Consider the following 16,267-nt stretch of genomic DNA (forward strand, 5'->3'; position numbering starts at 1 on the left):
AAAAAAGTCTGTATAACTTTGATTTTCAAAACTTTTCAAAGTTGTGAATTCTTAATTTTGTCAAAAATTAGTGGAGCAGAAAGAAACTTAAACTTGATCTGAAAAATCAGCCCAATATCTGTAATCTTTTAGAAAAAAAAGTCTGTATAACTGAGATTTTCAACAATTTATCGTAGTCCAAAGTCTGTAATTTCGGCAAAAATTAGCCAAGCAGAACAAAACATAAACTTGATCTGTAACTCATCTTGGTTAACTCAAATGCCAAAAATCATCCCTATAGCTGAAATAGTTTAGAAAAAAAGTCTGTATAACTGTGATTTTCAACAATTTATCAAAGCCCAAAGCCCGTAATTTCGGCAAATATTAGCCCAGCGGAATGAAACTTAAACTTGATGTTCACTCATCATGGTTAGATAACATACCAAAAATCATCTCAATATCTGAATAAATTTAGAAAAAAACACCTGTATATCTGCTTTTCAACAATATTTATCAAAGTCCAAAGCCCGTAATTTCGGCAAGAATTAGCCAAGCGGAACGAAACTTCAACTTGATCTGTAACTCATCATGGTTAACTCACATATCAAAAATCAGCCCAATATCTGAAAGTGTTTAGAAAAAAAAACTCCGTATAATTGTGATTTTCAACAATTTATTCAAGTTCAAAGCGCGTAAATTCGACAAAAATTTGCAGAGCGGAACGAAACTTTAACTTGATCTTTAACTTAATCTGTAACTCGTCATGGTTACCTCACACACCAAAAATCAGCCCAATATCTGAAAAAAACTCCTTATAATGCTTTGTTGCGAAATGACGGAATTACGGAATTTCGGAATAACTGACAAGGGTAAACCTTAGTCTATATGGCACCGAAAACTTCGTTGCGGGGCCATAAAAACACTTTGCTGAGAAGTTCTATGTTAAGGTGTTGCTGAATTAATAGATAGAAACAAAAACACATTTGAACGATTGTGTTTTTGTTCCGAAGTTGTTCCGAAGTTGTTTTGTTGTACAAAGTAACATCCTTTAAATGCATTCGTATACCCATCGGTTAGGGATCTGCTATTCCTTTCGGAGCACCTGCATAAGGTCACATCTGTGCTTACCTTTTAGTAATGTACAAACATTCAGAATTTGTCGACGGATGTAGTTCAGAACATCTTTGCTCACCTTTCAGTAATGGACAAAAATTCTGAATTGGTTGATTAATGTTGTTTGGATCATCTGTGCTTACCTTGCAGTAATGAACAAACATTCTGAATTTGTCGACTATTGTTGTTCAGAACATCTATGCTTACTTTTCAGTAATGAACAAACACTCTGAATTTGTCGACTTTTGTTGTTCGGAACAAATATGCTCACCTTTCAGTAACGGACAAACATTAAATACATTTGTACATCCTTTCCCTAAAAACTGCCCAACAGATGCTTCAAGAAAGAAAATCGGCAAGGAGAATGTCACTAGACACACGATGTACGGTATTAGAAAGGCACCTGAAATTATATATTTTCAAATATCATGTAACAACAATTATATATCGTACTGTTGAAAACAAAACAAGTCGATATTGACCAAACATGATACGACGAAAAAGAACAGACAAATGAAGATGACTTTATCAAAAGAGAAAAAGACAATGTATTGTTATAAAAGTTCCTCATAAACACTGTTTTTTTGTTCTTACATCTACCACGTTTTATTTTTATAACAAATTTCGTTGAGAACTAACACTAATTAATGAGTTCAGTTTTCATAATAAAGGAAGACGCTTATAACTTATTGTTTGATGGCAGGTTTGACAATGTGCTATATTCTAACCTCCTCCATTTTTCATGCACACGTAGGGAAATCGCCACAAGTTTCCAAGTCCAACACTCCAACCCATGACTGATAAAATGTAATCCATCTTATTTGACCATTGTCCTCGATCAATTCCTTCATCAGCAGTAACTGTTGTTGTCTTGCTTAACGGCATCTTTAACATCTATGATATGAATACAAAGCAGATGTGTGCTTTATTACATTAAAAACAACAATCAACCAAAATAACCGGAACATGCTTAATATGAATAAGTATGTAACAATATACATAATACTATTATACATGCGTACTATAGTCAGCGTTAACTTTTCCCCCGCAATCAGCCTTCTATTGTACAAATAATAGGTATACAAAATATATTTTTACTAAATTCGTAATTGGCCGTTTCAGAATCAAAAGGACTATGGGTAATCGCATTGTTCGTACCCCAAAATGAAAATAACGTTACTACATTGGTTGAATTTCCATTATTTTTGACGTTTTCAACCAATCACGACGTTTCGGTGTACATTTTTGAAAATATTACCCAGAATGCATTAGATTCTGAAACGGCAAATTGAGCAAATTAGACCTGCTGTTACTCCGTTTCAAAGTTAACGGTATTGTGAATATTTCTTTTTGTATGACAGTTCCTTTTGGGGTCTCCATCGCGGTCTGCAGTCTTCATGTATGTCGGTTTCTTAAAATACAATCAGTATAGATCTGTTTGAAATAAAATAACTAAAACTTAACGTGCATGCTGTTAATTGGAGAATACAAAAATATAAAAATGGCCATTGTCGAAAATATAAAATTTGGTAGTTCTTGATGCGAAACAAGAGCTACAATGTACTTTTAGTTCTTAATTATTTATGTTAATGAAATCATCATAGATACAAGAATTGAAATTTTGATTTTTTGCCAGACGCGCGTTTTGTTTAAAAAAAAAGACTCATCAGTGACGCTCGAATTAAAAAAAAAGTTATGAGGCCAAATCTATTTGTATTCTATTCTTAATGTATTTTAAAAAGTAATTCCACCGGACGTTCTGGACAAACTTATCATAGATTCCAGGATTGAAATTTTGTATTTGCACCAGATGAAAGTTTCGTCTACAAAAGAGTAAAAAAGGCCGGAAAAAGTACAACAGCATCAATTAAGTCAAGGGCGAAGGAAATAAATATATATATATAAATACTTACAAAAAATGTACCTGCTTTTAAGCCTCGTGTATGTCAAAGACTGATAAAACGAAGTCATTGAGCATAGCGAAATTGTCGTAATTAAAAAAAAATGAATAAATTTACACTTCAGTTACAGTATTTAAAAACACGACGTCAAGCATTAGTGATACTAAAAAGAAATTCATTACAAAAATGTTGTCGACTAAACTTGTCTGTCATTCAATTTATTCATTCAAATTATAATAAATACCAAAAATTGAAAAATATAAAAATTTTAACTAAAAAACGTTAACTTGAACAATTAAACATGTTTTTTCTTGTTTATTCCAGCCTTACTGACAAATATGGCATTCATATTTATAACATACTTCATAAATATTTAGATTAGACCCTAACAATACATTTTCAAAGTGGATTTATTTACCAGAACGAAAAACGATTATTTGGTAGGTTAAACAAGTGTACTGATTATTCTAACTTTAAACAGTTTGTCATGGTTAATCTTGTTTTTGTGTAAAAACGTCTATAAATTTTTTTTATTATTATTTTTCTTTAAAATTTTTAAATTTAGAGTGTACAATACGTGTAGCTAATTACAAAAGCACATACACGTTTTTCACTGTAGGTGAGAGTAGACGAAAAATCAAGCAACTGACCTTGTAAATAAAAGTACTGAAGTACTGAACATCGGAAGTCCGCAATTTATAATTGTAGATGGTCACTAGCACTTGTTTCAAAAGACAAAATCACATCTTTTTCCCGGAGGAAAAAATCACATGTCCATATCTGAAAGTGAGGTTTATGTACAGATATATATATTTTTTACTGAGACAAGTTCGTGTGTTGATGAATAATAAATGACAGGAAATTCAACCTCATCGTGATAACTGTCACCGGGGAAATAAGGGTGACTTGTAAGGTGTGCAACAAGAGCCTGACTGAATGGCCTCTTGTTACGGAAATTGTGTGATGCACCTGATCACACAACGAACGATTGCTGTGAATAGCAATGAAAACTCTAATACTGAAACTCTGGTGAAAACTGACTACTGAGACTCTGGAACTAGCGATAAATAAACCAATAATTCAGCATGGAATACTTTTACTTTTATTACGGATGGACTGTGTTCAGGGTAAAGTCCTGAGTCCGAATCTTGCTTATAAAAATTATAAGCAAGTATTTATACAGAATTGAATTAACAAGTATAGACATAACAAATAACAATTAATTTGAGTGATATTGTTCACTGACAAAGATTAAACTATTTTTAGAACTTGAAGAGTAGATATTAAATGATAATCTGATTATAACAATTAAGAACATACATAATGAATAAGGTAGAATGTCACTAATTACCCAACAGATTGAAACATGTCACTCAATGTCCAAACTAAGAATTAAATTGCATATCAAAGCATGTTGATTTTAAGTCCTGGATATGAAATGTAAATAGAAACGAAAATATAAAATAAAATGAATTATAAAACACAGAGAATTAAAGTCTAAAATATCAAAATTGAGAATTTTATATTAAAGTCCAAAATATTAAACGAAGCTGCTTTTTCCACTGTCACATAACCATTAAATTGTAGTGATACAAATCAGTATAGTCTGGTTAGTTGTTATGTATTATATTATTATTTGTATATGATAATAGTTACATGTATATTATTTTCATCCATTTGTACAGTGTATTATTTTATTCTACTATTCTAATAGTGTAGTGCAAGTGCATGGTGGACTCTGTTGTAATAAATCGTCATCTGACAGCTTTAAATTTCGAATCAGGACAACTATAAAATGTAGGACCAAAGCCTATTCTGACCACTCGGGCCAATTTAAAGACAACTCGGACCTCTGTTATAGAGAGTTCAGACTAGTTTGAAACGCTTGTCAGACAAGTGGCTCTTCGCTGTTCTTACGTTTACTGATTTGTTTGTTTGTTTGTTTGACAATGTTGTTTAATTTCGTCTTAATATTATACGGTCCCTTTAGTTGTAGTAAATGATCATAAAATCTTTAAAATGATTGAAATGTCTTTTACCGCCAGCACCAAAGGGTAATTTTCTACTACATTTGTATCCCTAGCGTCGATCAACTTGATTAAATTTGATATTGTGGTTTGTAAAATCTCTACTTGTCAGATATCTCAACAATTTTAAATATTACCGTTATAATAAAAATATATATATACCATGATTCGGCAAAATAAGTTGAATTTTTGTTATCGTCATGGAGAAATTAATTCTTCGTTTCTTTGTGGATTTTTTTAATGGAATTTCTGTTTGTAATTTTGTCCAGTTTTTATCATGATAGTGGAATCTTTCTCTTCGACTAATGGGGTCAAATGCCTTTTTATCTCATCTGGCCCGAAAGGCCGAGTGAGCTATTCTCATTACTTGACGAAAAATTCTTCTTCTCAGAAACTACTGGGCCAAATTTAACCCTAACTTGGCCACATTCATCATTGAGGTATCTTGTTTTAAAAATGTGTTCGGTGACCCGACCATGCCGCCTAGATGACCAACATGGCTAAAAATAGAGTATAGGGGATACAATATAGATTTCGGCCTATATCTCAAACCAAAGCACTTAGAGAAAATCTTACGTGAATAAAATTATTTATCAAATCAATATCTATTGGCCCTGAAATTTTCAGATGCAACGGACAACCCGTTGTTAGTTTGCTACCCCTAAATTAGTTATTTGAAGGAAATTTTGCCGTGTTTGGATATTATTTTGACCCTTTAAGGAGTTATTGCCCTTCTAAAAAAAAGTTCAACGGGAGATACCAAGAACTTGTTGGTAAATATTCCGTATCAACTTCACAAATGATACAAGATGGTCTTGAGGTATAGATTTTGCATACCGACGTTGGTTATCATCTTAATAACGTGTTATAGTATTCTTTTATTTGTCTTTACTAATATTACTTTTACTGTTAAGTCATTTTTTTTTAGATATTCATTTGACTTGACTCTGTGCGTATTTAAAACATCATACGTTGAACGACAAAATTATTTCATTTATTAATATTACTTTTACCTATGGATCTGACATACTTTGAATGACAAAACAATTTTATTCAATAATACTACTTTTTCTGTTTAGTCTGATTTTTATTATATACATTTGACGTGAAACTGTACTTATGTATCCTGTCATACTTTAAAACCACACAATTATTTTATTTATTATTAATTTATTACTTTTACTGTTAAGTCTGTTTTTTGTTATATCTACTTTACGTGACTCTGCATTTATGTATGCCGTCATACTTTGAACGACAAAAATATTTTATGTCTACCTCTGCGAATTTCAAACGCGCAATTTTACACCAGTACTGAAAACCTTCCATCCTTTACGGGTAGACTTTACATAGATAAAAAAAGTCGTATAAGATAAACAAAATATGTATTTTAAATTTGATGTATCCCTGTTTGTGCTTTTTCGTTAAATTTGTTGTTTTTATAGTGATTAAGATGATAACTCAATATTGACTGCTGTCCCCCTATTTTTGACATTTTTACTCTTTGGATATGTTTGTTTTGGTCATGCATCGTTGACAATGTAATGGAATCTGATGCGACTGTCATAAAAGTGAGAGATTAAGCTAGCTATACAACCAGGTTCAATCCACCATTTTCTACATTAGAAAATGCCTGTACCAAGTCAGGAATATGACAGTTGTTATCCATTTGTTTGATGTGTTTGGACTTTTGATTTTGCCTTTTGGTTTTGGCCTTTGCTTTTTGAATTTCCTCGGAGTTCAGTATTTTTGTGTTTTTACTTTTTAAAGTCAATTTTTAACAATTTTTCGTAAATGTTTGTAATCTTGTTTTAAAAATGTGTTCGGTGACCCGACCATGCCGCCTAGATGACCAACATGGCTAAAAATAGAGTATAGGGGGTACAATATAGATTTCGGCCTATATCTCAAACCAAAGCACTTAGAGAAAATCTTACGTGAATAAAATTATTTATCAAATCAATATCTATTGGCCCTGAAATTTTCAGATGCAACGGACAACCCGTTGTTAGTTTGCTACCCCTAAATTAGTTATTTGAAGGAAATTTTGCCGTGTTTGGATATTATTTTGACCCTTTAAGGAGTTATTGCCCTTCTAAAACGTTCTTTGAACGTTATGTGTTTAGTGGGTATTAGGTCAAGATCTATCTGCCCTGAAATGTTCAGACCATTCAGGCAATCCGTGGTTGGGTTGCTGCCCCTGAATTTGTGATTTTTAGAAAATTTTGGAATTTTTGATTATGTTGAATATTATTATAGATAGAGATAAACCGTAACACATTAATAATGTTCAGCAAAGTAAGACCTGAAAAAAGTCAACATGATCAAAATTGTCACTTGATCCCTGAAGGAGTTATTGCCCTTTAAAGTAAATTTTTAAAAATCTTCATAATTTTTTGTAAATTTATGCAAAATCATGCAATATTTTCCACTGTAACAACTTGGCCAAGTTCATTATAGATGGAGATAATTGTGAGGAGCAAGAATGTTCAGTAAAGTAGGATCTACATACACAATAACAGAAACTTAAGTTTAGTTGCCTTCAACATGTTCAACGTAATAAACATGCATTACATTTTATAATAACGTAAGCATTTAAATGTATGGACCCTAAGAAATTTGTTTAAATATTCTCACAGCTTTTTTTTTAAGTACATGGTTGATGATGTCTGTGAACTCTATTTTAGATTGAATTTCAACTTTTTTGTGAAAAAATGATTTTTCTTATTTTTTTAAGAAATAAGTTTGATATCATATTACATGTATCATGTAAAACTATTTTACATCATCTAAACTTATCCGCTTTCAATTGCTAGTATAATCTATAATAATAATTGGTTCATGACACATCATTTATAACGAAATATCTTCATATTTTTTTAGAATAAATTATATAATGAATATTCTAAAAAAAATCGACAACGCGAAATTTATAAGATGTACATGTATCATTCACGTCACAAACATTTGTAAAATACCGTTTTAAATTATATAATTTGACAAGATTTAAACGCTATTGATAAAAAGACCACAAAATCTAAGTCGGTGAAGCATAAGATTCGAATACAAAAGTATAATTATAATAAAATGAAAGACTCCCAATTACTATATACCTCCCGTGTTTGTTAAGTGTGGAACTATTGATACGGAAAAAATCAAGGACGTATTACTAATATACGTCCTTGGAAAAAATAAATAAATGCTAAGTGTATTTCGTGCATTTAACCTATTTCTCCCCGTTATGGACGAAGAACATATATTCACCATAGCAGCATTGCCTGCCCTAATAAAGACTCTATCAGTTCTTTTGGAATACATTTCATTCGTCATCTGATTCTTACTCTTAGTCTGACTTGACCACCGACAAACCAATCTTTTAATTCATATTCAGGGAAATATCCTAGTCACATTGTAATAACTGACGTTGTGAGTCTTTTTAGACAGAGTTCCGGTCAGGATGGTTAGCTTTCCCAGGGAAATAAAACCCTTCTTTTTGCAATGGTTTCAATCGTACCAGTTTCATCATATGATATCAAAAATAGTTGAAGTTAGTGTTTCGACTACTTAAGATGAAACCCATACATGTTTACCTAATACAAGAAGCATATGTAACCGTCTAATTTATTGGCCTTCTTTGAATGATTGGCAGAAATTACAAGATGGGTGGCCAAAACTTCTGTTTGCAATAAGCCTAGACTTTAGACGAACAGTTTGTACATGGCCAATAACGGACTAACAAGAACAGTAGTTTTCAGGAAACAGACAAAGTAACATAAAAAATGTGGTACACACATTTTAAACACGGGTTATTTGAGTGTCCGTTATTACAAGATGGGTGGCCAAAACTTCTGTTTGTAGTAAGCCTAAGGCGTTGGACGAACTGTCTGTGCATGGCCAATAACTTACTAACAAGAACAGTAGGTTTTCAGGAAACAGACAAAGTAACATAAAAAATGTGGTACACACCTTTTAAACACGGGTTATTTGAGGGTCCGTGTAACACTTATCAATTCAAAATATTAAAAAGTTTTCAAATTTTACATTTTTCGATTTTTAAACAAAATTTCAAATTTTTTTTTTTTTTAGGATTTTGATTTTGATATTTTGAAATTTTGATTAAAAAATCAAAAAATGTAAAATTTGAAAACTTTTTAATATTTTGAATTGATAAGTGTTACACGGACCATTTGAGTGTGTATCACATTTGTTATGACATTTCTTCACAGACAGAAAAACTACAAAATGTATTCTTTAAATATTATTTTTAAATCTATTTTTGCGAGGAAATAGTCATCATGGTCATTGTTGAACATGTTTCAATTGTTTATCTGTCTTAGTGCCTCAAAATATTATGGATATGAAAAATATTATCGCCTACATGAATCATTATATTACATTTTAATATGTTTATACAAAATCAACAATCAGATTAGACCTAAAACTACATGTAGATGTGTCAAAGCGACACGAATTGTCCCGTCCCAAAAAGTTAAAAAATCTTCAATTTTAATAACACGTGTGGACACAAACATGATGGTAGTCTCACATATCAAAAATAAGGTCAAAATCTAGAGGTGTATAGAAAAAAAATTTGTATAACTGATTTTCAATAATTCATCTAAGTCCAAAGTCTATAATTTTAGCAAAAATTAGCGGAGCGGAACGATACTTAAACTTGATCTGTAAATCGTCATGGTACACTCACATACCAAAAATCAGCCCAATATCTGAAGGCGTTTGGAAAAAAAGTCCGTATAACTGTGATTTTTAACATTTAACAAGTCCAAAGCTCGTAATTTCGGCAAAAATTAGTGGAGCGGAACGAAACTTCAACTTGATTTGTAACTTATCATGGTGAACGTATAAACCAAAAATCAGCCCAATATTTGAAGACGTTTAGAAAAAAAAAATCCATATAACTGTGATTTTCAACAATTTCTCAAAGTCCAAAGCCAATCATTTCGGCAAATATTAGTGGAGCGTAATGAAACTTAAACTTGATCTGTAACTCATCATGGTGAGCCCACAAACCAAAAATCAGCCCAATATCTGAACGTTTAGAAAAATAATGGCTTGTTGCGGAATGACGGAATTTTGGAATTTCGGACAAAGGTAAAACTAATTGGCACCGACAACTTCGTTGCGGGGCCATAACAATAATGACCCGAGGTATTTTATAGGTGTGTGTTTCCTAGTTGTTTGAAAACATGTGTGAATTGATAGCACAGAAAGGCTGCATTTTTGAATTTCTAAGATTCAATATAATTTGATGGTTTTATTGATAGAGTAAGGAAAAAGAATATAATGTATAAAGTTGTCGAATACAAATTATTTCCGACTTCAAATTTCAAATGTTCAATGAATCACTTTTACGTCATCGTCAGTGATTAGTGTCAATCTAGAATTGCTTGATGGTTCTTGTTGATTCCGTCGGTTGTTGACCAAATCCCGGAAATTGCCGAATATGTCTGCCATAGAATCGGCTACTCTCGAAATATGCTTATGACTGTTTTCTAGAAAATCTCTATTGTTTTCGATAGCTTCCATTGCTTTTTTCATTGCGTGTTCTGCTACTCTGGAAAGTCCATTCTGACCATTCTCAATTATGTCCTGTCCTCTCTGAACCACCTGACTTGTTATATTATTTATTCTTTTGCCTGTCTCGTTAATTCTTTCACGTGGGACGCCTAGGTCTTCTAAATGGTCTGCAGCGAGATTTAGGTGTTCCCGTGCATGAACCCCTATGGTATCAGCCACATCTCCAGCGGTATCAACGGCATCACTGAAACACAATATTAAATACAATATCTAGTACAAACTTCGGTTTGTCCATGTAAGACCTTAGTAAATGTCAACATGATCAAATAAATACAAGAAGATGTGGTATGAGTGTCAATGAGACAACTCTCCATCCAAGTCACAATTTGTAAAAGTAAACCATTATAGGTCAAAGTACGGTCTTCGACATGTAGCTTACTACAAATCCATATTAGAGTTATTTCCCCTAGATGTCTTTAATTTTTTGTATCGTTGTGCTGCTGTCTAATTTTCGTATACTCACATCCTCTTTTTACAGATCAAACATTATAAACAAATTAAGGTTCAAATATTTATGATGGTGCAGTTTGAAATATTAAATACAGGCATCCATTGACCAGACAAACGGGCCTGTACTGTCTATTTGTCGGAGGGAAAAGATCCCACGATAACATACTAACACATACATGCACTTACTTACCAACAAACGCCTAAATTTTAGATAAATAACGATAAAAATTAAAGTAGACATCGCGTCACAAAGAATCGCTCTATAAAATTCAAAAGTATTTTTTTTGTTAATATATACTTTTTAAAATTTTATATGTTTTCTCTATTTTATTGATGAAACATACATTTTTATTTATATTCATTGTCTTTTTTTATGGTTTTGTTTACCCTTAAAGAGGTCAACTGTTATTCAAGTGAGGATCGCAAGGGTGAATGGCCATTAGTGAAAGTACGATATTTTTGCATTTAACCTTGTAGACGGTTGGATGTTTAGGAAAATAATTGTTTATGTCTTACCTTATGTGATCTCTGGCATTTTTATACAATTCTCTTGCCCTCGAAAACCAATCCCATCTCTAAAATAACATAAATAAAAACATAAGGACATTTTACCTCATTGTGACTTAGACAGCATTAAAAGCTCAGTTACATTGCGTTTTGGGTTTTTAAGTAGCTAGCATGTTTTGATTTTGTTTCACGAATGCATACCTCGTATCCCTTCTTTTATAGTATCGGCTCCAGCATCTATGAAGTTTTCATTTTGTATCCTCGCAGAATTTACGTAGTTTTATTTATTAAGGCACATAAGAAGGCAGTATGGTGGATGTCTTGTTACTGATATTATAAACTTTCCATTTATTTCTCTGCTAATGCGGTAAATATATAATTTGATTGTCTTAAGATAAAACATATGCGTGTACAAATGTATGCATAAAAAGACATGTAAATACACATATCTTACTTTTTGTCTGTGGGCAGTTGGTACTGCAAATGTAAGATCCACAGCTATAACTAGACAGATGATACTTGATACTATTGACATCTTCATGATTGTGGTTCCCTGAATGAATATAATTTAAATATGTATATGTATATTTAAATAATTGAACTGGATTTTTCATAACTATATATTGTCGTATAAGCTGCATTTTACGATCAGGAACTCGCTAGAAATATCATCATAATAGGGTTTTTTGTGTAACTATTCATTTCTTCCTAACAAACGCCCATCAACAACGATCAAAATCAAGTCTTAGGCGAGTTAGCCAGTTATATGCTATATGTAAAACGTTCTGACCCTATCCTATATGATATTTGTTTTTACGACTGTCTATTTGTACCGCCCTTCAGCCCGTTCGACACCCTAAAAGAACCTTTATTTTGGAATTGAAATTACTTGTAATTTTTTTGTCCTGAAGTACCTGAAATATTTTAAGCTGAACGTTACAAACAATTTATTGACTTAATGAGAAAATCTTTAAAAATTTCAAAAAAGTATATTGTATAAAGTATATTGGTTAAAGTAGTTGACAAAATCAAAGCTAGTCTAGTTCAACATACGGGTATCTGAGTCATATCATACCTAAACAGATCAAGAACAAGGAACCAGACTGAAGGCAAATAATGTATAAAACTGCTTAGACTCATCTTTTTGAGTCACATGTATGAGGATGACTGGTTGTGCATGTATTCTGCTTGTATCGTCGCTCGGACATACTTTTCTGACTCCGAATCGACCAATTTTTAGTTTCCAAAATATTTAATACTTTTAAATATGGAGTATATATTGAATGAGCCAACAGTAGCTTCTTGATATGCGTCATACACATATAACGTACACACTTTGCTTTGGTAAGTGGACATATGGCTGGAATCTCCTTTTTATTTGACTTGCATGTGTTTGACACCCCCTTCCCCTTTTTCCCCTTTTAAAATTAACTGGATTCGCCCCTGGTATGTACCCACATTATTATAATAACCAACACTTTTACCAAAATAAATTAAATGCAAGAAATGTGAAATATAATAAAATACTCATTAATGATACATGTGATACCTGGCTAATAATTGTGTACACAAGACACTGTTTTACAGACGTTCCAATTACAGTTACAAAGTCGAATTATCTCGATTATAAAATACATTTTTTACATTACAATTACATTATTCATTTGCATTAAAGTTATAATTGAAACAAAACGTTCCTAATTTAGTTACTTGTAAAAATATCGTAATTATAATTTCAATATCACACTTACCAGTACAATTTACAGCTTTAATGGTGTAGATATTTGGTAGATCACTGATCATGTACGATGCTAAATCAAATGTCCTTTTATATATATACTAACTTTAATACTTGTCATTAAACGCCTTCATCAGAAAGTGAAGATTTCCGTTTAAGAACGACAAAACCTCTTCACACAAGATGTTCTGAAATTTCACTTCATTTCATTTCAACTTAAATATTTTAAGCTTGTCCGGAAATTCAGCGTCATGTAGCGTAAACAAGACATAATGACTTGTGTCTGTTATAGATAAGAGTTGGCGGAATGGACAAAGTCAAATAATTATCAGAAATCACTTGTAGGTGTACACTTTGTGAGACACTTTATAGTATTATTTTCTTTTTGAAAGTGGATTCTTACAACTTTATACAACTTGTTGGACAGTCCACTACAACTTTAGTCTAAACTAGTCTTAAAATAATTGTTTTCGTTCATGATCGGATCGTTGGTTGTCTTGATTTATATATTTTACATTTTTCATGTCAGTTACGTTAACTTTATATGCCAGCTATGCTGGCACTTATGGTAGAAGCATCGTTTTGGGACAAAGAACGATAACTCTTGCTAGACGACCCATCTGAAAAGTTTCGTCACTCTCGTTAAATCTCGTACGATTATTTTTTTTTAATGGCTGCCATAATTCTCGTTTCAACGCGATCTTGAAAAAACGGGACGGATCGGAATAATTTCGATGTTAATTACGTCATGAATTTTTATTTGTTTGCAAAAACAAGAATTCAGAAATTTTGGTAACTTTTGTAGTTTATTTAAATTTTATCGTACCACGGAAATTACCGAAGTTAGGGCAACAACATCTGACGCCATGTTTCGTCTGCTACAACATGTCATTATCAGTGAGGTCAAATCAAGTCACCTAAATAATAACAGGTACTGCATTTAAAAGTCACAAAATCATAGTAAACGATAACATATTTAGTGTAAAAGTTCCGTCCAGTCATGGGAACACAGTAAAAAACTCTGCAAGTAATACATTTCGGATTTTTTTTTATAATGGCCATGCGGCATGCGGGGTAGACTCCAGTGCACCGGTTGTGGTTGACCATGACTACTTATGTTCACCTGCCACATAATTCCCCATACCAAAGAACAGTGATAATGACGTTGGTTATACTGTTGATCACGGTAAGTCATGAAACCCACAGACTAATTCAAAACTAATGATTACCCCCCCCCCCCCCCCCCCATAATTCACAATCTGTCTGGTTGTTTTTTTTAAGTTGGTTAAAAAACTAACAATAAATGTGCAATTTGGGTACTCTCATGTTAGCAACTTCACAGCTACAAATTTATTTTCATAACTTCCTTTGGCAAACTCTCAACAAATCTTTTCAATGATTATGTCACATAGATCCCTTTATAACTCAAAATTAAATTGGTGACCGTGCAACTATATTGTAAACAAGAATATTCTAAAAAATAAGCACAAAATAAACTTTTGTCTGGTTCATAGAAAAAGTTGGTGAAAAAAACTCACAATATAGATGCAATTTGTGTACTTTCATGTTAGCAACTTCACAACAGAACTGCAAATTTATTTTGTATGACCAAAACAAACAAAAAAGTACAAACTTAAAGGCAATAAAATGCTTTGCCATGCACAGCCTGATACGACCGCATATGTATATTGAGCATATAAGGGAGTCAACATCAAAAGATCAATGAAGGATAAAAAACTGAATTCAAATAGTTTGGGGATGGGGGGTTAAACTTGCTGCAAGTTTTGTTTAACCTACATTGATTTTACATATATTCATATGGGTCAATCAATTTTTACCAAATTAAGTTAAGAGGGGGGATGGGGGGTCAGTAAATAAAACTATCTGAATTAAGTTTTTTATCCTACATTAAACTTTTGATGTTGTCCCTAAATACCACAATTTTTTTTGTCAGTTGAAATCAAACATGTTTTAATTTTGGATCCTTTAAACTTCAATATGGACTAATTTGAAAACAGGTAGCAGGTAGACCCAAATATTTCTATTCAGCAGAAGTCTCTAACTACATATCTCCTTAATTTCATATGATAATAAGTCCTACAAAAATATTGAAAATGTGTACATTTAATTTTTCTTGTAGCTTCTCATGTGAAAGCAGTACCTTTTTGGTCACTATTTATGTGTTGCGTCTAAATAAGAATTGTAACACTTCATAGTGACCGAACAGGTTAAACAAATACTTCTGAAGAAACCGAAAAAGAAGACAACTTGAAACAGCACCAGCCATGCCAGTATACATGTACATGTATGTATGAATAAAAACTCAGATCAGAATAGCATGGACAATACAGGGGCGGATCCAGCAATTTTTAAAAAGGGGGGGTTCCCAACACAGGACAAAGGGGGGCCCATTCAAATGCATTGATTGGCCAAAAAAAGGGGGGTTCTGACCCCTGGAACCCCCCTTTCAATTTCAATACAACATGTTAGTTATATGTCCTTGTGAATATATCTTGAGGAAAGTTATCAATAAATCTGCAGATAATGCAATTTTATCAAGAGTTTTGTACATTTTCTGTTATAATTTTCATACAATCAGTGAAACATTTAAACAGGCTAAACTAAATCTTTATTGCTGAAAGTGTCAAACAATGACAAGTGTTTTATTTACCACTCATGTGTTTTTGTGAGAGAAAAAAATCTTGTGCAATATTTGGAATTAAAGGGAAAGAAGATCCTTTTTGCCTCGCACTGGCGCATGTCAATTGTGAATATATACTTACCAAATATATTTTCTTTATCTTGATACTCACAGAGACATTATCAAGAAGTACATATCATAGGAAAAATACACAAATTACAGATAAAATATTAAAAACACCCTATTTTAAGTGCATCTCCTGCCAAATCAGTATTTGTTGTATCTATATATATACTAGATAAGTATAATCAATGTA

General features: G+C 32.2%; 1 protein-coding gene across 1 annotated transcript; it reads right to left on the reverse strand.

The window, feature by feature from the left end:
• Positions 1 to 10,277: 10,277 nt before the first annotated feature.
• On the reverse strand, positions 10,278 to 13,453 carry LOC134702114 (uncharacterized). Its single transcript, XM_063563209.1, has 4 exons — positions 13,324 to 13,453; positions 12,027 to 12,125; positions 11,582 to 11,640; positions 10,278 to 10,799 (listed from the first exon to the last, which is right to left on the reverse strand). The coding sequence occupies exons 2-4, from the start codon at positions 12,111 to 12,113 to the stop codon at positions 10,373 to 10,375; spliced, it is 573 nt and encodes a 190-aa protein (XP_063419279.1). The 5' UTR covers positions 12,114 to 12,125; positions 13,324 to 13,453; the 3' UTR covers positions 10,278 to 10,372.
• Positions 13,454 to 16,267: the final 2,814 nt, after the last annotated feature.

This window comes from Mytilus trossulus, unplaced genomic scaffold, assembly GCF_036588685.1.
Source record: "Mytilus trossulus isolate FHL-02 unplaced genomic scaffold, PNRI_Mtr1.1.1.hap1 h1tg000398l__unscaffolded, whole genome shotgun sequence".
NCBI classification, from domain to species: Eukaryota; Metazoa; Mollusca; class Bivalvia; order Mytilida; family Mytilidae; genus Mytilus; species Mytilus trossulus.

Bases quoted from the DNA above. Each gene is read 5' to 3' on its own strand.
- LOC134702114 (XM_063563209.1), bottom strand. From the start codon at position 12,113: ATGAAGATGTCAATAGTATCAAGTATCATCTGTCTAGTTATAGCTGTG. The intron at 11,641-12,026 runs GTAAGATATGTG...ATGTTATTTTAG, and splicing joins CAACTGCCCACAGACAAAAA to AGATGGGATTGGTTTTCGAG. The intron at 10,800-11,581 runs GTAAGACATAAA...ATTGTGTTTCAG, and splicing joins AATGCCAGAGATCACATAAG to TGATGCCGTTGATACCGCTG.